The sequence below is a fragment of the Stegodyphus dumicola genome, chromosome 12, assembly GCF_044657685.1.
Source record: "Stegodyphus dumicola isolate Sdum_Otavi_A_Nest chromosome 12, ASM4465768v1".
NCBI classification, from domain to species: domain Eukaryota; kingdom Metazoa; phylum Arthropoda; class Arachnida; order Araneae; family Eresidae; genus Stegodyphus; species Stegodyphus dumicola.
Window position 1 is genome coordinate 108,613,224 of NC_140779.1, and position 22,557 is coordinate 108,635,780.

Consider the following 22,557-nt stretch of genomic DNA (forward strand, 5'->3'; position numbering starts at 1 on the left):
CCAAAAATTTTGTGACTGAGCGATAATCATCGTCAGATTTAACTTTTATGTGGATGTCTCCACCTTTTTGTACGCACTTCGTAGCTGTGGTAAATTTTTTAATTTCATCTCTAAGGGGCTTCCAAGACGTAACGTCAGATATTATAATCGGCGGTACACGGTTTGCAGTTTTTCTAGGGGCTATGAATTCGCCTTCTTCTGATTGGTCCATATCCTGAGGGCTTGTGTTGGGCGTTTTATTGACTTCCATGCCGTCATCTATTCTAAGGGTAGAATAGCTATTTTTTATTGTTGTAACAGATGAGTTACTGCTATCATTTAAAGTACGTTTGTGCGTTTTTTTTGGGGGGGGTTAATCCAAGTTTCGTCCTGCTTAAGAGAGTTATTGTCTTGCACATTGACATTATTCATGTTTTGTTGGGTCAGAATCTGACCATTTCCTACAATCTCATCAATTTCCTTTGCAGATTTAATATTTTTTAATTGCCGTTTACTGAACAGTTTGGCTACCATAATCTGAAACAATTTTTCCAACTTCTGGATCAACTATTTTTTGACCACTATCAATAATATTTTTTTGGATTTGCAAATAGGTAGGTATAGCATCTAATTCCTCTTCTGAACCACTTTCAATAAGATTTTCAATAACTTTTATATCATTAATTAAGGTCTGAATGTACTCTAAATTTGGATTCATTGCAACAGTCCAAAAAACCTACCGTTCCTAACGGAAAGGCAAGTCCATCATGAAAACACATGCAAAAATAAAAAACCAAACTCAAAATCTACTTACTCGCACGATCGATCAGGAACACTTCACCAAGCGACCAGCTCGCAGTGAGTGAGCCGATATATAAATTAATATAATTCTAGTATTTCTCCTAATGTCGCAATCAGTTGTCAAAGGAACGGTGATCATAAACATCCTGTTTGATTTGGTGATAAGCAGATTTTCTACAATTGATTTTGAGCTAGGTTACTCATCTTCATTTCACATTCTAAAATTCAGAAGCGTTTATGGTCTTTGAATGAGTACATAATAACAGGCTGTGGTAATAAAAGAGGAAAGGTTGAAGAAAAATTGCCATTTTTTTCAAGAAAAGCGGTTAGATCTTTATTTTTTTGTTGTACATAAGGGTAAGCCAGTTTGCCTTTTTTGCAACGACAGTGCAGATGTGATGAAGAAATACAACATTAAGAGACATTATGATTCTAAGCACAGTCAGAATTATTCTGCATTGGAAAGTCATTTTAGAAAAAGCAGATTAAAATCAAAATTAAATTTTCAGCAGTCTTTCTTCACCACAGAGAATTAAGAATCTGAAAATAGTGTGTTTGTTAGTTACATGATAGCAGAAAAAATTGCTAAACTTGGAAAACTCTTAGAGACTTCACAATTGTAGAGGAAGTAGCAAGTGTCGTTGCACTTAAAGACACAACACGAGGAACAAATTTGTATTCGAGTCTGACACAAACTTTGGATAAATGTGAGTTAGAAATAATGATATATTCTAAAATAAGTAGAATATATTACTAGTAATATATCTGCTATAACCACGGATGGTGTTAAATCTATGACTGGAGAGAAAATAGGAGTAACAATATTACTCAAATCTTATGTGAAGGCAAGTGGAAATAATGCTATAATGACTTTCTACTGCATCATCCGCAACGAAAATTTGTGCAAGAAGTCCTTCTCAAACTTTGAACATGTGATAAATGTTGTTGTAAAAGTGGTTAATTTCGTTCGGTCTAAAGGACTCAATCACAGGCAATTTCAACAGTTCTTGAGTGATTTGGAAGCTGAATATAGTGATGTGTATTACACGGAAGTACATTGGTTGAGCCAAGGAAAAATGTTTGTTTTCTTTGAAGAGCAAAGTTCAACAATTCATGGAATCTATTCACGAGTTCAGTGATAAGAAATGGTTGAGAGACTACATTTCTTGTCAATATTACAGGTCATCTCAATGATTCGAACTACCGCTTACCGGGAAAAGATCTGCTTGTTCGTAATCTTTATTACTTTGTGAAAGCTTTTGAGACAAAATTAATCCTGCGAGAAAGTCAGTTGCTAAATAAGAATTCCACTCACTTTCCAAAATTGCTGAAGTATGTGAAGAATTCTGTAATATGAAATGCAAATAATTATGTACAATGCATTTCAAATTTGAAAGAGGAATTCGAAAGCAGATTTTTCGATTTTTGTGAAAATGAAATTTTTATCATAATGTTCTTCTCGCCATTTTCAGTAGAGGTTGGAAGTGTTCCACTTGAATTTCAATTAGAATTTATAGATTTACAGTGCTACGCTGCAGTAAAATGCAAGTTTCTTGAAAATCCTACATTAATTGATTTTTATTCGAATTACGTAACCGAAGACAAGTAACGTAAACATTCGTAAACATGCACTCTTCATGTCTTGTATCTTTGACAGTACCTAGATATGTGAGCAGCTTTTGAGTAAAATGAAAATCCTAAATACGGCTGACAGACACACATTTGGAGGAAATTTCTCGAATTGCAACAACACAGATTAAACCGGATTTTGAAGCTTTAATCAAGCAAAAACAATGTCAAATTTCACATTAAAACTAAAGTAACTACCATCTAACGCCTGTAATGTCAGTTTTTTTTATTGTAAATATATTTTGTAACATCGTTCTGTACAATCATCTTTATACTTTCTTTTTCTATATTAAAAAACGTTGCAAAACATTTTAATTCGATTTCCATTTGACTTTTTGGAACCAATGTACAAATCTCAAATCTGTAACACTATCTCTTCCCTTATAATCAGTTGTAGTCTTGCAAAACAAACCTCTCTTTTTTATATAAATTTTCTGACTACACTTTTTTTAACAGACATGTGGACCGCGGATTTTTCTGAATTTATTTATGTGGCCCTCGGGCATGAAAAGTTGAAGACCCCCAGTTTAATGTATGTAAATCATAAAAATACGCATTTCCAGAAGGGGTTCATGTTTTGACTTAAAAGGAACATTATCTGTGACTGGACGAGTAGTAGAGAGTTGAAAAGCAGATTCTCTAGGAATGTAGTGAAATGTCGTATTCGTTAAAGGAGAGGATTTTCCTTGTGTTGAAATTCCACCGACTGGTTTTTATATTACAGCAAACTTTCAGTGCAAATTCTAAGTAGGTAATGGTCCGCAGCTCAACGGCTAGTGTTGCTGCGGATGAGGAAAGGTAGAAACTGTTGGAAGATACCAGTTCTGCTGCTACAGAAGCGAAAGGTACAAGGTCATTGAAGAAACAGCTACACGCTTCCCTAGAAAATCAGTCCACAAAACTGCTGCTGTATATCAGTTAAGGAAAACGACAACGCATAAGACAATGCGTTAAATAGCAAGCCTTTATTTCGGTACACAAATCAAACACGATTGCGGCTTATGGTGAACATTTCGAAAACAATATAGTATAATTTTCATTCATTAAAAATTTCGAAAAAATGGGATATCACTTTCAATTATTTTTCTTTAATTTACGGGTTTATTTTCTGTAGCTCCATCTGTCGGGGAGTTTTTAACTAAAACCTTTTAACTAACTTTGAGAGGAAAAAATTATGTCCTTGCCACATGAACGTGCTGCAAGATTTTTTTTTTTTTTTTTTTAAACTTTAACAGTTTTACTAATATAAATTTGGGAAAACAGTCAGTCTATTTTAGGACAATGGGTATAATGGAGATTTTCAAACTTAGAATATTCTAAGTTTATAATATTATTATAAAATTGTGCTGCTAAATAACAAACTATCTCACGAATTTGATATTTTACAATCTTATGATTATGGCACAAAACTAGCAATACAATGTCATTGTCATTTGATCATAAATATTGCATAATATGAGTATATATGAAAGAACCTTAGATATTTGGGTACTGTTCTGTTATCCAATTCCAACCAGAATAATTTCCAACGAAATTTGCCATAATTTTTACGTAATCAGCATCGCTGAGAATTTTCGAAATTATTTCTGAGTCTGTTTCGATAAATTTGGACACAGATAACCTACTACAAATAAATCTAGCAACTTTTGTCGTGATTATAAATGTTGCTTCAGTCACATATTTCGTCTGTATACGAGTCGAATCTTTCAGCAATAGCTATTCAATTCTGAGCTGGTTTTCAAACTCTGCAAATCAAAATTAATGGTACAGAAAGAAAAGATACTTATGACCGCTGCAATGAATTTATTTCTGAAATGCAGATGTAAAATGGAAGTTCAGCTTTCCAAATTTTTATGGAGATGCATCAATGTTCAATGTGAAGGTTCTTTGTAGTATGGCAGATGTCTACATGGTTCTTTAGTTCTCGAGTTCTTGCCACAGTAGTGTACGTATCCATCTTATTCTAACTGTTAACTGCTGGATCCATAAAGAGTGTCAGGTAGCTTATCGTTTCATCTTAAAGTTCTGAGAAAAATGATTCCAATTCAGTAGTTTAAAATAAATCTTCTTTTATAACTGTGCGACTAACGTTTATGTAGCTTGTATATCATAAATTACAACTCAAATAAAATTAAGATATTAATTTACAAGACAGAGTGAGCCTACAAGCTTTGATTCAGGCCTTCAAACATTCACTAACAGTTACGGCTAGCAAACTAGAGATAAAATAGTAAAACAGTTGTTAAAAGAAGTAATAGTGAGATGTAAGTTATAGATGCTAAAAGATTTCTGTTAAGAATTCTATGCTTAAAACATAAACTTATGTTGATATTGGTGGGAACCGATGAAACTAGAAATGAAAATAAAGGCAAAATTATTCGGTAACCTGTTAATAAACACAAACCTCCCTGCAGGCGATGACATGGCTTGATAAATTGAGCCGACCACCTCGCCTGTACTTACTGACCATTGCCTTACTTGCTATTAAGTCCTTTTGAGAAGTAGGCATAAGAAAATCTTTCTTTTCAAGCATTCCCAAGGAATAAATTACAAGGCTGTGTGAAGAAAACACAAAGTATTTTGTTAAAGCACAGAAAATATTTATCTTCAGAGAATTACATATATGTTTCTTATGTAGCTACCGAGTTTTCCGCGAACCAAATATCAAATTATTCTTGTTCAGTTTGCCATATGAAACGTGTACGTACTACATGAAACGTGGCTTCATCACGGATCACGAGTCTGCCCGCGGAATCATACACTTGCAGATCTGCGTCAAACTTAACCCATTTGACTTTTAAACAGTTTTTAGCGCCCATGCTTTCTCAAATTTGTAACACTTGAACTACAAAAGGTTGTGCAGTCCACGTCATAATTTTGCTTTCTTGTCTGTTAGCATGATGCATGTACTTGCTGAAGATTCAAGGATAAAGCCCACGAATATTTTCCGCCATTCGAATTATTGACTCTACTTGGTTATTGACTTCAACAAATGTGAACAGAATATTTGTGCTTTTCTTCTAGCACAAACAACCCTTGTCATTAAAATGCTTCATTTGCTTTGTGATATTGAGACAGTGAGCTGCTTTATTAAAAAATACGGTTAAAAAGTGTCTCTAAACAACGATTACCTTTGGAGGTTTTGCGTGTTATAGTTAATAATGAATTTTTTGAACTAAAGCTTCCATTTTTAATATCATCACTTCTAATGAGTTTTCCAGCATTGTCAAATGAAAGTTAGATTTAACTTTTCGTTTCTATTGTAGGGATCACAAATATGGTTTCATTTTGTATCATATATTTATCTTGAATTACCTTATATGTTTGTCAAATTATGTCGAGAAAGTGAGATTCAAGTGTTTACTTATGTTAAAGTTTACTTATGCTAAATGTTGTCTATATTCTATTAATAAATACAGATCTGAACAAGGAGAAGAACATCGAGTATAATTAAGTATTTTGCAGTTCGCTGATGCTACGTAGTAGTTTAACATACTAGCATACTAGATTAGCTAGATGTGGATTCCAGATTTGGTGGTTTCGGATTCCAGATTTGATCGCAGCGCCAGATTTGGTGACAATACCATCAAATATTCCACTGAGTTTTGATAAATGCTCTCTGAATTCTGAATTTCTTATAGAAAATTTATATTAATCTCTTAAAGGCGGAAGATATTGCATAAATTGGTGTTATTTGAAACTAACGTTCTGAGGAAAAAGTAAAGGTGTCTACTTAAATTCTCTAGAAGATGGCAGTTTAAAGTGAGAATTCTTTGAAATGGAATATGTATACATATGGGGATACTTCAGAAGATGAAAGATCATAGTTGAAAATGAAGTGTTTCTGGGGATAAAATCCAGCAGAATTTCACAGTACATTACTGGAGATTTTAGCAATCAGAGAGTGGAGAAAAGTACAACATTCCTTTGGGATACTAAGTTTTCGTGAAGGATATGACAAGCATACAAGATGATCGAAGTTTAAGAAGATAAAAAATATCGACTGATTAAGAATTGTAGTGCAGGAACTAGAACCCAGACAACCAGTTCAGCTACACTAGACGGCAGAATAAAAAGGCAAAAAGTTTTAAAAGCACCGGGCGGCAGAGGCCTAGCATCGGCTCCAATTTATTCCGATATTTGTGAAGGGCTAGAATCAAGAATAAGTTCGTCAAGCAACAGGCAAGAAAGAATCATGAGCTAAAGAGCCTTTACTATCATCAGTATTTTGAATGAAGCTGTGTATTAAAAAAAAAAAGTTTTTATGTGCAGTTGTTGACTCATTTCTTAATGCAGCGCTATTGAAACGAAGAACTGATCATAAAGATGAAAAATTTCCATTGCAAGTAACTTAAAACCTAAGTTAAAAATTTTGACCAGTACTGAAATACCTATTGATCCAGTGGAGTTCGTTCTTTCCGCGACCCCCAAAAATTCCAACATGCTAAACCGTTGGATCCGTAAATGATGATCTTTGCTTAAGATTATCAAGACAATATTGCGAAAGATGTGAAGTGTGAAAAAATTGTCACTGCAGCATTTATTATAAGTATTTAAAAAAAAAAAAAAAAAGAGAAAAACATTGCATAAAAATGACCTAAAACGCTTAAGAATTAGGAATTAACTTCGAAGAACACCTGTAAAAGGACTAACTATAAAATCCCCAGATTTCAAATTCTTCCCCAAATTAAAACAGGTCTCACTTGAACAGTGATTTCCCTCCCTGAAAGAAGTTTTTTTCAATAGTTACCAAACTATTCAAAGACTGAATAAACTAGTATCCTGGGAGAAATAGCAAATCTTCCAAGACTGTCATTGTGAAGGAAGATGTTTTGCACAGAAAGAAACTGCCTGAAGTAGAATTAACCTGAAAAACAAATTAGAGAGCCATTACTTTTAAATTGTCCTAGTATTGTATATTTTATACTATCCCGATAGCCATTATCTGCTCTAAAAATGCATGGCTGTGATAGAAGTTTGCAGAAATGGAGTTATTTGCAAATGTATCTGTTATTCTGACGATAAACTTGCAGAGGACATTTTGAAATCGATTAATTTGATACATGAGTATAATAATTTAATAAATCAAATTAGTAATTAGAAACTAAACGTTTCATTGTATGCTTTCTATTTCAAAATGCAATTGTATAGTGGAACCTCGAGATACGAGCATCTCTATATACGAGAATTTCGAGATACGAGGAAAGTATGAGTGAAAAATTTGTCTCTAAATACGAGCATTGACTCGAATAACGAGCCGGACAGTGGGTATGTGTGTCGCGTTTCCCGATCCAGCTCGACTCGGGGAATCTCCTTGTTAGATCACTTTGATCTACGTGTTTGTGGTCTTGTGAGTTAATTGTTTATTACATTTAACGTGAAAATAATTATTTCACGATGCCACCCAAGAAGATTCTTGCCTCAGATAGTGCTGCAAAAGAAAATAAGGAAGCCCTGGCCTTTGAAATTAAGAAAGAAGTCATAGATTAACAAGCGTGGTCTAAGAGGGACAGAATTGGCGAAGATTTACGGCCTTTCGACATCGGCGATTTGCACTATTCTGAAGAAGCGGGAAGAAATTAAGAAACTTGATATAGCAAAAGGGGTTACTGTTACTTACAACCACCGTCCAAAACTCCTGGAAGATGTTGAGAAGCTGTTGTTGGGGTGGATTAATGAGAAGCAGTTAAGAGGTCGGTGTCGGAAGGTAAACTACGATTATGTTATTCACCAGTGTTATTTATTTGAAAAATTGATTTTTATGTTGATATTTTGGGGGGACTGGATATTTTGGGGGACTGGATTTCCATTATTTTTCAATGGGGAAGTTTATTTCTAGTTACGAGAAATTCGCTGTACGAGGTCAATGCTGGAATGAACTAAACTCGTATCTCGAAGTTCCATTATATGTCGAAAATTAAGCTACTGTTTGTTGACAGCAAGCCGCATTTTTTAGGCCAAAGAGTTGCAAGGTCGCGAGTCGCAGTTATGTTGTCAGGAAGCCGCTTGCATCTCGAGAACCGCAGTTTTGCCACGCTTGCTATAGAGCTTCAGTATTTACTGTCATTTTTGTCTTCTCAGTCTTCATGAAATGTTTTTAGTGCTGAATATTATCTTGAATGATGATTTATGTGCCAAGTTTAATTTCTTAACCATTGAATTTCTTAAAGTATGTTTGCAAAAACTGCTGAATTTCTAAGAATTTTTATAATAGATTGTGGTTTACAATTTTGATGAGTTATTCAAAAAACACAGTTTTTCATTTAACAATGAAATATATAATAGTTTAGATAACTTAAAAGTATCTTCAAGTAAGTAAAAGCAATTTTATTTAAAATATGTAAGGTATTTTCATTATTACTTTCATATTAATGTACTATTTTGAGAACATCTTTATGAATTTTGTTAAATGATATAGTGATTTTTTATGTTGCAGCTAAAATATTTCACATTGTGTATTTTTTGGTATTTTAATGTGAGTTAGAAACTTGTTAAAATATGGTTGAAAATTGATTTTTGTTTTTAGGAATTCTTAGAAAATGCAAACCATTTCTTAAGTGTTTCTGTATGTTCACAAATGGATCTAAATTATTGAATACTGATGGAACTGAAGGGCAGTTGCTGTGTATACACGGGATTAGATTTTTGAGTATGACATGGGTCATACTAGGCCACACTTATGCATCTTGTTTCACTTTTATAAGTAAGCTACTTTCATCTAAGTAATATTCTATAAATAATTTATTCCATAAGTAAGCCACTTTTAATAAAGCTTTGTAATTAAAATGTCTGAGTATGCTATTAACAAATACTTATCTGAAGATTACTTGATAAATTTCCACATTGCTTTTTTTGGCGCAACTGCACCGGGCTACAGAATTTAGGGAGCTGTGAAGATTGGACCAGGCGGCAAAATACCCGACGTCGTCTTGATGTGGAATGATGCATGTTAATGGCCGATTTGTATCAATATTAAAAAAGCATTCAGCGCTGAAAATTTGTTTATTTTTTGACAGAGCGGTGCATCCTCTGTCAGCTGTTCTATATGGTTTAAATATTAGAAAAAGTCTTACTTAAGTTATATGAATAATGAAATTCTGTGCTAATATACTGTAACATAATGCAACGCTTTATTTTGGAAACAAGTTGGCGTAAATTCATAGTTTTAAAAACGAAATGTTGTAAAACTTCCGTTAATAGATACTCCACTTTAGAGGACTTTCCCTTTTAATGAATAGTTCTAAGCATCTGGACCCTGAAGTACTAGATCAGTGCACTTACGTTTATAGCACGTATAATTTGATTAAAGATACAGTAAGACCCCCTTAACGCTGTTTCGTTTAGCGCTGTTTCGGTTTAGCGCTCTTTTATTTCAACCTCGGGATTCCCCGAAATTGCTCGCAGCGTGAACTACGGGGATTCCTCGAAATTGTGCGTAGCGGTAGGTTTCCAAATAACATATCCGAAACTTTGTAGTTATGTTTCTTGTTTGGTGCGGTGAGGTGCTGTACAGAAGCATTTTTATCATTTGAAACATTTGTTGACATTATTGTAAGTATAAATTTACATAATACTATAACGATTAATACAGTGACAAATATTATGATCTTTAGTTTTTATCATGGGTGATAATAAAAAACAAGAAAAGAAAGCAACCAGAAAAAGTATTTCACTGGAAACTAAAAAGCAAGTGATTAAAGATTAGATTCTGGTGAGAGTCAATCTCAAATTAGTGCTGCATTGAATTTGGCAACTTCAACAATAAGGACAATTCTTAAGAATAAAGAAAAAATACTGTTATCGGCAACTGCAACTACGTCGAGCTCTGCAACTAGAATTACCCGTTCTAGATAAAACATTATAGAGGAAGTGGAAAAACGACTGTCTATATGGACTGACAACGAAATTGAACGCAGTATGCCATTAAGCCAATCTATCATAAAGCCTTCTTGACAAAAAGGCAGAAAATTGGAAACACAGAATAGACTGAATGATCTGACTGGCTTAGAATTTTATTTGTTTTTATAAATATATTCGTTTATATTGTTTTTATTTTTGTAAGAAATAAATGTTTGGTTTTTATTTTTATTTAAAAAAAAACATTATTAAATTTAATACCTAACCAATTTTCTATCCATCTTCCCCTAACTCCATTAGTTACATGTTAAGATAGCCTCGTTTAGCGCTGTTTCGCATTACGCTCTACTTTGATGGAACGGATCCCCCGCGTTAAGCGAGGTCTTACTGTAAATTATTTAATACTTTAAGTCTGCGCTGAAGGGATGTTAGACAGTACGTTTTTCCTTTTGTTTTTTGTGGTAGGGAGAGGACTACTCGTGTTTTCGTTAATCATATAATGTTTCAAAAATTATTACTATTTATATCATTTTAGGTACCATTTAGCTTCGTTTCAGTTGCACGATTTCCTTAATTCTTCTTCTCATTATTAATCTTCTGGTAACATATTAAAAACGTGTAAGTTCCTCTTAAAGTTAAATATCGATTAATTTTTTTTCCTCTGAAAATATAGTTACGAAGCATTATTACTACTGTGTTGATACATGCTTCAGAAGAGAGATTCAATGTTTCTAATACACATTGACCGCAGGAAAATCCACTGCCACGAAAGAAACTTCGCTACAGAGTATACAAAAAAATGGTCAAAGACGAGTCCTAGCCAACAGCGGTTGACAGCGGTGAAGCATATAAGCAAACTGTACATTGATTGCTAAGACAACCACTCAAAATCAGCCAGTGAGAGTCGAAGTAAGCGACGATTGTAACTCGGCCCACTATGATGAAGTCACAAGTCTGGAAATTCTTTTACATTCTGTAAAATTCTCAGGATTTGTTTGCTAGTGCATTGCAAATCGTTGTAACTTATTATCCACTATTACAATATTTCTATACATTTGACGATAATGTTAACTGTAAAGTATAAAAGTGAGAATAGATAATATCTTTTAAGAAAGGAATCTCCAAACTTACGAAAATCGGATATAGCGAAGTATATGGATGTCTTCGATTGAAACATCTTCGTATTTTTTCCTCAAATTTCTTCAATTTTTATCAAAAATTTACTTTTTAAAATCATCTACATTTAAGGATGTTAGGATTCGTATTCTACGTTCCATCCGTACAGTAAAATATTCTTTCCTTTGCTTTTCTTTTACGTTCAACCACACTTTTCTTTGTGTTGTAAGCAAATACTATGCGAAACTGGTGTGACACCCATTCTAGAAGGACATAATAAACAAATCTTAGGCATTGGCGAACGAGGCCCAACGAGGACATAATAAACAAATCTTAGGCATTGGCGAACATGACATTCTTTATAAATGTCTTTCATTGTTCCTCAGTTTACATAGGTTATTCCCGGAGATGTAAGCTCTTTTAACTTCCTTGTACGAAACAAAAAGGAAGTATTGTAATCGCGAAAATTTTCAGGTATCATATTTCAACGAAAATATCTATTTTGACCGCTATCGAATGCAATTTAATGATCTTTTTGCGTGACATTTGTACGTAAGGACAGAATAAAAAATCATTTTCCTCCAAAAAAAAAAAAAAAAAATTATAAACTGCTTTAAAATGAATTCTGAAGAGAATTTTTTCGTGGTGTCTGTACGTACGTATGTATCTCGCATAACTCAAAAACGAGTAGCCTCAGAAGTTGAAATTTTGTATATAGAACTGCTATAGCATGCAGATGTGCACCTCATATTTTGGTTGCAATCGGCCGCGTCAAACGTATATAAATATATTTATGTATATATCCACTCTGTTACCCGGCTCAGTGAACTCAGCTTCTTTACTCTTATATGTTTGTAAATTGTGCAATCTTTGCTTTAAAAATGATTGAATTAGGTTGTTCTTATCTTTCGGTTAAGGTTTTTATGCCTTTAGGAAATCTGCAAACAATATTTGCAGAATTATCAATACTTTAAAAGCTGTTTAAGTGCAGTTAAGCCTAATTTTTAAATAACATGGCGGACATATTTGTTTACATTTGAAACATCAGAATAGTAGATTTGTTGCCAATATAGAGAGACTAGACTTTAGAGGACTTTCCCTTTTAATGAATAGTTCTAAGCATCTGGACCCTGAAGTACTAGATGTGCACTTACGTTTATAGCACGTATAATTTGATTAAGGATAAATTGTTTAATACTTTAACACAACAACAAAGATAACGCTTTCATTTATTATTGCGAATTAAATCATGCTTAATCCTTTCTGGAATTTTTTCGAGGAAATACGTGTTTAAGATTTACTTCGTAATTTTCAATATAGATGTTTTGAGTTTTTATGTATTTTTGCCTTGTCGCGAAGAGAGAACTGAATTAATTGAATGAGAAATACTGAATCGTCTGTGAAAACTGTTTCTTTTTTGTTTTATTTGCTTAATTTTTTTATACATTGCTCTAGATTTATTATAGTATTTGAATAGAACATGTGACAACGATTAGATAATTCTTCGAATGATATAAATTTTGTGCATTCTGAGTTATAATATGAACGAAATATAATGCTGTTAAGTGAACCTAGCGCCAGAGTGTCGCTATGGTAAACAAATATAGTGAATTTTAAAGCGTGCATTTATTCTATTGTGGTTTATGTGCTATCGGAGAAGTAGATTTAGTTCAATCCAATAAGTTTAAATGAAATGCAAGAAAAAATGCGTATAATTTAATATTTCGTACAAGAAAGTCATGTGGTGTACACATCAGATTTTCTATTCCGTCGACGGGATCCAATTGTCTGAAGAGCACCTTACCTAGGGGGCTAGCTGCTCTGCCGATGGCGAAAAAAAAAGAGCTATATTCATTGTTGATACAATGATGGAAATTTTCGTTTTTCAAGGGACGGAGTAACGATCTTACATTTTTTTTTTTAAACAGTTCATCCATCTTATAGAAAATGAAAATTTGTTATCCTTATCTTTTTTAGTACAAATTCTACTTAAGTTCTATCCTTCGAATGGGGGCTGTGCATTCTTTAGGTCTGTTACTATTGTTGTGACTTGTCAGATAGTAACATCAGAACAAGCCCACGAACTTCATCATGACAAGAAATGCAGGACTGCGTCTGTCGTTGGCAAGAACCTCGAGCGCCATAGAGGCGACAATACGACTTTGTCCAGGTCCGCCCCCCCCTATTTTGATGGAGAGTACTCCGGGAGGACGGGTCCGAGGGACGGTCCCACTCCTCTTCCTCTACCACCAAATTCTAGAGACGACTTTTGGCTCGCTGCATATTTAGAGTGCATTTTAGTCTATTAGTTGCTTGCGTAACTGTAAATTGTGTTATTCCCCGTGCAGTGCAGGCGCTTGGCAAATATTATGAGAAAGCTAAGCCGGAAAAATTAAAAATAGAAGAGCACGTGAATTTAACATTTAAAAAATAAATTTAACATCTATATATAATAGAATTCGGAAATATGCACCCGGCAGAAACCGGCAAAGATAAAAAAACAAATAAAATGAAGTAAATAAATATCTTTATTATATGCGGCTTAAGTGTTTGTTTGTCACCGATAGTTTATTGGTTCCTTGCGTAACTGTACTAGCCAATGGGGTGACGTTGCCACGGCACACGGCCGTTTCAATTGAGACGTAGACAATTTCCTGTAAAACTTGCCTTTGCTATGGCCATCAATAAGTCTCAGGGCCAAACGCTTAAAGCGTATTGGCATATTTTTACCTGAGCATGCATTTGGACACGGTCAACTTTATGTTGCCTGTTCAAGAGTTCGTGAAAGAACGGACGTAAAATTAAAAATAATGGATGGTCCTCTGCAAGGCGAGCTTAAAAATGATGGAAAGATCTACACAAGAAATGTTGTGTACAAAGAGATCTTTGACATGTGAATTAACATTTTGTTAATTGAATCACCTTTATTTATTGAGCGAGCGGTGGTCTTAAGAAATGTACCGCCAGTGGTTTCCTTCATTGCACTCTACTTTAAGCAATTAAGCAAGCAAAAGAGGGAAAACCCCGTGGGCCAGTAAGCAACGGGGCATCCTCGCCGCCTGCCCTGGGTAATTCAGTTTGAATTAGCAGACACCTTTGCACAAATCATTTTAATTACAATTCATAATATCTAGAACAGCGGTCATTTCGTATGACCGCCGGGCTTTCTAGTAAGTTATATTTCAGCTTTGGCATATAGATAGCTGATGCTTTAAAATAAGAGCCTGTAAAATTTTGAGCCAGCTAAAGTAAGCTATTTTATCTATAGTGTTAGACTATGTTACCTGTGTTTGAATTTAACTTTCTGGTTATGTTAATTTAAATTCCCGCAAGGTAGTGGAATTCGTTGTAGCGCAGGCTGTGTTTGTCTTGTTCAGTTAAAAAAAAAAAAAAAAAAAAAATCTAACGTGGAAGCAACACATGATTTCTTAGTATAGCCTATTAAATTATATGTATTTCTTGTTCTACTTCATTTAAACTTATTCTTAACCGATAAGAGCAAGTTGAAAATGACATCAGAAATTGCAAATTTTGAAATTAAATATCTTGCTCAATTTTTATCGTGACGAAGTCAAACTTCTTATAATATTATTTTTTTCATAACGAGTATAAAACTTTTCTAAATATAGGAAAAATAAGAACCGGGCAAAGGCATTAAATTTTAGATTTCATTATTTGTTGATTTTTTTTTTTTTTTTTTTTTTTTTTTTTTAATTTGGCATAGCCAAAACATGAAAATTTTCGTATTGGGTCTGTCAATTAACAATAGAAAAGGGAGGTGCATAACTACATGTTACAGCTGTCTCATATACAAAATGTTGATTATTTATGTGTTACACGAGATACATGCATGCACACATACATGGGTACGTACGTATATCACAAAAAAATACATTTTGAATTCACTAAAATCAACTTTATAATCCGTTTGGGGGGGAAACAGGCTTTTATTCTATGCGTACATACAAACGACAGGTAAAAAAAATCGTCCAGATGGATTTGAGTACGATCAAAACAGATATTTCCTCTGAAATATGATACCCGAAGCTTTTTCAGATAACCCTATTTCCTTTGTTTTATACAAGGAAACAAAAAGACTATTTTAATTTTCTTGAGTATCTGTGAGTTGTTTAAGACGTATAGTGATGGCTCGCTATCAGTCTATAGGGTCTGCAGTATTTTATTATAAGTTTCCAAGAACAGTAAAACTGAACAACTTTATTATTGCTACTGGTTTTGATAGGCTGTTTTATAAAACATTTTATCAAACTGATTTCTAAGTTTACTACACTTTTAGTTTAGTAATTAGCTTTGGAATCAAATGAAAAACTTACATATTTTTATTATAATAGAAATGAAAGCATGTAACTTATTTTGCAAACAATCAATCATAAATGACTGTTTCAAAATTTGGACCTTAAAAGAATGCCTTTTAAGCAGAAGAAGTGCTTCCGCATTATTACAGAAAAATTACGGCAGTTACATAATTATCTTCTCTCGGCTTATTTCAAAAGGTTATGCAATTCTCGGCTTATGCAAAAGGTTATGCAAAAGGTTATACAGAATTCAGGTCAATGAAAATTTAAAAATATGATCCAACTGGTTTGTCTTCTACTCGAAAATTTGCTGTTTTCACGCGGAAGGCAATAATGGCATGTTAGTGAAACCGAAAGTTTACCTCCTTTTCCCTCTAACCGTATATATACGTCCTAGAATATTTTTTGTGATATCTGTAAGAACGCACATATACGTGCATATTAAAATATGTAAAAGAAATTAAGGCAATATATTAAAAGTACACAAATCTAGGCATAAAATGCCAAGAGAATTTTTACATTAAAATCAAGAAATAATTTTTTCTCATAGTAGTTTTGGGAAATTTGTGCTCTCTTAGCGAAACCTCTGACCGGTCAGAGGGTTAAGACATGTTATCTTACACTTAAATTTATGCATTTTTAATTATGTTTAGGAGTTTTTTTATAATCTTCTTAAGCATGGAATAAGGTTTAAATTTATTAGATTGTAAGTTACAGAATTGATAATAAACATTAATCTTTACTGCAGAGGAATCTGATTACAACATTCATAATATTTTTTTGTTATAAAAAGCAATAATGTGTTTATATTTGTAATTAATTAGTGAAATGCCATAAAAATCAAATTTCTATAATGTGCAAAATTTTATTTGTAGTCTATAAAATAAAGCTGTAAGGGATTTCAAAAAAGCAGAAATATTTTAATGTTCAGAAGTAAATTTTATGTTATTTCGTTAATTTTTAACCTTGTTATTTTAACCTCTTTTAATTTCCTGATACCAACTAATGTTATTTGTTTTCTGTCGCACAGAGAGTCCTCTGGAAATCATGAATTTCATTAAAAATTGGCCATTTCAGATAGTACTTCAAGGATTTTATTCAGTTGTAAGAACGCACATATACGTGCATATTATATATATATATTATATAAAATATTGTGCATATTATATAAAAATATGCACATATACGTGCATATTTTTTGTCTTAAGGTAAGTAGTAGTCTTTTCAAATTTTACTGTTTTCACCTATTCCCTTTATTCATTAAGACCGCATTATTCATTGACGTGAAAGGCATAAAAATATTTCATTGACGTAATTAAATTTTTGCCTTTCCGATATAAAATACTGTGAAAAGTCCCTATTTATATGTAAGCGATAAAGAGAACAATATGTGTGTGTGTGAGGGGGGAAGTGCTTGAGGAAATAATTCTTTAGAGGGATGGGTTGTATTCAATGCAATTGCGCACAAGAATGTTATCCTAGGGTTTCGAGAAAAGGGGAAAAATAATTTGGGATACGAATGTACTTCCGGCCCAAATGAATTCGCTGAATTAGAAGTCAGATGTTTTCTATTTCTGTAAGCCCACCAGGGGTCGAGCAGTAAAATCGCTGAGCGCTGGTTGCTCCGACCGGGTTCGAATCCAGGCGAACAGACTGCATGGCTGTTTTCGTAGTTTTTCCCATGTATAACGTATATACGAGCCAGTCTCTAATAGAAAGTCCTCCACGAAGCGTACCTTTCCTTAGGGTGGATAGGCCTAATATGTTTTGCCATGATAAACTAAATTAAACTTCTCTTTCTGAAGTTGTCAGCAGCGGTGATTCTGAAGTGAACATCGAAGGCTATAGTAAATCGCATTTGCTTTAACAGAAGTGCATTTCATCTAGTGTTCCTTTTAGCAGTAAATATGGCTGCCGCAAGGGAAACAAACATGGTGCTGATTTTGAATACAAAGGCATTCAGCTTGCAAAAGAACACGTATGGTGAAAGCTCCATACGTGAGTCGAAAAAAAAATGATATCAGAATTAATTATTAATATGCCAAAAAAATGAATGTGCTTTGCGGAAAGGAGTAACAGAATGTCCGGCCTATCCTAAAAGAAAGTGTTGCTAACTGGGTCCTAGAAAATCGCCAGAATCACAAGTAATAGCATTTATAGGTACATGCAAAAAACAAATTTTTGTATGCTTATATTTTCCTTCTTTTTAAATCTATCATTTTTATATTTAGCTTATAACGAGCGCCCATAAATTTGGATCTCAGTTTTTTGTTTGTTTTTGCTTTTATGTGCGCCGGAATATATGGCATGTTAAATCTGTGTTAAACTACATTGTGATTCTGAAGTGCATTTTCCCCCAACGCTTAATATTATCATGCGGTTACTTATCAAGGCAGCCATGGACAAATGTGATCACATTACCCACTCTATTGATAGTATTGGAGATGTAATACTGGATAGAATATAGAGCGAAATAAAGAAGGCTGGCATTTGTTACAATAATATCAGATGAAGCTATATTAATATTGAGGGAACAGTGAACGATGATTTTAGCAAAAATCGACCAAAAACTAGAAAAAAAAATTATATAATAATATTCTGCGGTTTTACCTCTATCGTCTACCGAAAAAAAATTGCTTGTGTGAAAAATTATTTTTAAGAAATTATCAACATTTGAATACGTTTGTTTACCTTTTTAGTGACATTTAAATGTCACTGAGAGGTAAACAAAGTAAACAAACATGTGAGAAAAACAAAAAGCAAACACAAAAAGGTAAACAAACATTTGAGAAAAAATATTATATTTTAATTTCCGCAATTAATACTTATTAACAAGCTATGAATGTGCAAAATATGAAAAATGCAATTTATGCAAATTTCTTTCACTGCTATTCTATGGATATAGTAAACTATGCTCACCTAAACATAATAAATGCCCAATAGATGTCACATCATGGTGCTTCCCTGTTATTCCATGAACATATTATACTAGTAATAGACATAGTAAATGCCCAGTATATGTTAAATCATGGTGTTTTTTTCAACGTAGCATTGCCAAAAATGAGAAATCTAATTTTCATTTAATGGCGAAAACAAATTAATAGTGTATGTTTTATTCAAAATACTGTCAGTGTATTAAAGGCTAACCAGTAGTGAACTTTTAGCAAAATGCATATCTGGAAAAACACAAAATACTAACGAGAGTTTACATAGTGTTGTCTGGAATAACTGCCCCAAAGAAACATTTATATCAAAAAAGAAACTAGAATTGGCTGTTATTGCAGCAATTAGTGAATTTTTTTGGATGTTTAAATACTTTACATGTGGAAGAGGAAGATACTCGTATAAATTCATGTTCAATATCTATCGCACAGAGGCGAGATAAGCGTCGTATAGACCAGGGTTTCTCAACCGGTGGTATGCAAAGCAGCAAAGTAATTTTAACTATTAAATTCAAAAATTAAAACCCCAACATCCTGATTGAGGTTTTTCTCTAACACTCGTAAATTTATGCGATCTGAGAATCTCTTGAAATTTATTCAAGAGAGGTTGTACTTTGTAGTGGTGGTACTAAAGGTTTTCAATTTTTGTTTATTCAAAAGGAAGTGTTGCTCTTCTGCTTTCATATCAAGAAATATGCTGCAGAAAGTCATCGTTTGCGAGTGGAAACGTAAGGGGAATATGCTGTATTAGAAAAAAATGTTCAGAGATTGGTTTCGACGATGCAAAGATAACGATTTTGAGGTGAGTGACAAAATGCGTCCTGGTTGGCAGAAAAAGTTTTCACGATGGACAGTTAGAGGCATAACTGGCAGATCATTCATCTTAGACGCTTATACAGTTGTCTGAAACACTAAATGTGGATACACCAACCGTTCATAAGCGTTTAAAAACAATGCGCATGATTCAGAAATTGGGAAACTGAGAACCACATTAATTGGCAGAGAGGGACATTGAGAAACGTTTCACCATTTGTGACGTGTTGCTTCAAAAGCAAAAACGGAAGCCATTTTTGCATGAAATAATGAGCCGGTCGTGGCGAACCATCAACACCAAAACCGGATATTCATGGCAAGAAGATTATTATGTGCAACTGATGGGATCAAACCGGTGTGGTGTACCATGAGTTGCTACAACCGGATCAAGCGGTGAGTGCTGAATGCTACGAAGCACAGTTATTCAATGTGATTGGCGCACTTAAAGACAAATACGCGCAATATGTTCAGAGACATGACCATGTAATTCTGCTTCATGACAATGCCAAACCACACGTTTCAAACGATAAAGGAAAACCCTTGAAGGGACTTCAAAAGGATGTCTTAGCCCATCCGCCATATTTACCAGACATCGCTCCTTCCAGTTACCATTTGTTTTGGTCCACGCAGCATTGTCTTTCTAAACAACACTTCACATCTTCTAACGATCTCGAAAACTGGCTTCGTAATTGGATCATCTCAAAAGAACTTGAATACCAGACAAGTGGGAAAAATTTGAAGCTGCTGAAGGACATTACTTTCAGTAAATTATCTTACATAATTCTATTAAAACAAATATGTGTTTATTGTCCAATAAACAGCGAGAACTAATCCAAGTACCAAATAAATGTGCATAATTTTTAAACTTTTTTATTTTTCAAGGAAATCCTTAATTTTAATTCATAAAGTTTCCACTGAAAATCTGCGAAACACCGCTGTAGTATATCATTACTCTTGTTACTTTACCATTCAAGAAATTATCTTTCCTTATACCTAGTCGCCCTTGATGAAACTCACTGCAACCACTGTCCATAACAGATTGTAGTTTTGGAAAATGTAAACGTTATATTGCCATTAAATTGAACGACTGCACTCAAGTTTTGAAATTGAGTAAAAATAATAATTTAAAATTGGTATATAACAAAATATTAATTCCAATAGCTCTTGAGAATATTGCTGCAAAAAATACTTGGAGAAAGATAAACATGCTTGGAGCTACGAAAATGATCTGACTTAAAGACAAAAATAGTTAAATTTTTCTCCAAGACAGGTTTTATAAATCGAGAAACAAGCGATATTCTGTAAAAAATTTAATTCAAATTATCCTTCTGAACGTTACTGCTGGAAATACTTGGAGAAAAACAGTTCGGAATCAATTGGAAACAGACATTGCTTTTAATAGTTTTCCGATGAAGTATTTAAATAGCGTAAATGAAGAAAAAACAAAAAATTCAGTTTTTCTTTCAAGGCACCGTGCATTGTTTTGACACACTCAGCAATATCTTTTCTTCTTAAAATAAGAAGAGCAGCCAGAAAACTTTCAAGAATTTAATTCAACTTTCAGTGCTTTGCTTAAGACTAAGAATCAGATGCCACGTCAAATTACACTTGAAGAATTTTTCAAATTAAAATCCGCATCTGTGTTAAAATTTTCGTGGAGAAAAAGTACCGTTTATTCGCGACAGGCAAATGAAATAAAGATATGAACAATTTCATCGTTATTTCAAATGTTACACATTATTTTTCGACTTTGAATCCTTATTGTTTTAAAACAATGAAATAGTTTAACTGTTTAAAATGTACATAATATTTTAAACAAGCTAAATTGCAAAGTTAAATCTGTAAAAAAAGAGCATTAAAATTTACGAGATTATTAAAACAAAAAACGCATGTACATCTTAAAATAAATTTCTATTAGTTTTCTTTTGAACGTTTCTCAAAAGATACATATGTGATGAATTTCTGCGTACATACAATAACTTCATGTTACTAACAAAGACAAACGGTCGTAAAGCACCTGCGAAGGTCACTGTGAAGCTTTCCCTTCTAACGCTGAGCTTTATGCCAGCCTAATACAAGAATCGATCAATTACAATGGAGCAAACGCGAACTGACATTCAGTCTAAAATTTTGCCGAATCAGCTGCACATTCAGCTTCTTTAATTATTTGAGGCGTAAGGAGAAGCAAAGACAACAATAAGAACGGGCGGGATTCAAATTACAGGGAAATGGAAATGAATATATCTTATGCGGCAATGTTAACATTACCATGTATTCTTATTGGAATGTACGTTTTCTTTCTTTTTTTTTTTTTTTTTTTTTTTTTTTTAAATAATAGTGTGGCAGTATCTGTAGTTTATCCATGATTACTTTTCATTTGTTATAATCTTACGGTGGTCCATCCTTTAGAAATTAAACTATTCTCATAATTTTCCCCCTCTCGATTTTCGGGCGACAAAATTAATAAAATAAGGGGAAAAGCACGTTGTATAACTTTGTGTTAAACTACCAAGTTTTAAAAAATAATATTATTGTATTTGTAAAATATGTTGTAAGGTAATTCTCCCGCCTTCTCAGCGTGCCTTCGTAGTGTAGTCTGCACGCTCGGCGCGTATTCGAGAGGTCCGTGGTTCGATCTCCGGCGAGGGCATTGCTCATTTTTCAAGTCTCTTGCTTCCAAAAAGTCCTAATGTCTCTCCAGTGGCGCCCGAACTAAAACAGTGGTGGATGATGATTCTTCACATCCAAGACTTGTCAACTGGGTCCCATAAAAACCCCAGTCGCTGTTCGAAAAAGGAGTATATAAGGTATTCCCCCCCCTTCTTAGCATGCCTTCATGGTGTAGTGGTCAGCACACTGGGCGCGTATTCCAGAGGTCCAAGGTTCGATTCCCTGCAAGGGCGTTGCTCATTTGTCATCTCTCCTGCTTCGAAATAACCTAATGTCTCTGCAATGTTATGTTAATATATTTATTAAAAATGAAATACATGAAACAACACATAAAATTAAATAATGTCTGAACATTATGCTTAAAATAAAGTTTTTTTTTTCCATATGTTACTGAGTTTTTACGCACTATTAAAATTGCTTTAGTTCTAAGCGTT

The 22,557-nt window shown here is 33.6% G+C and overlaps 1 protein-coding gene across 1 annotated transcript in view; it reads left to right on the forward strand.

Annotated features, from left to right (window-relative positions):
* The window catches only part of LOC118188116 (nose resistant to fluoxetine protein 6-like), an 82,960-nt gene that overhangs the window by 23,790 nt on the left and 36,613 nt on the right, over window positions 1-22,557 (forward strand). Inside the window, exons 6-7 of the mRNA XM_085827414.1 lie at window positions 8,936-9,112; window positions 13,360-13,502. Of these exons, the coding sequence (XP_085683540.1) occupies window positions 8,936-9,112; window positions 13,360-13,502 (320 nt within the window). The remainder of the gene's footprint in view (window positions 1-8,935; window positions 9,113-13,359; window positions 13,503-22,557) is intronic.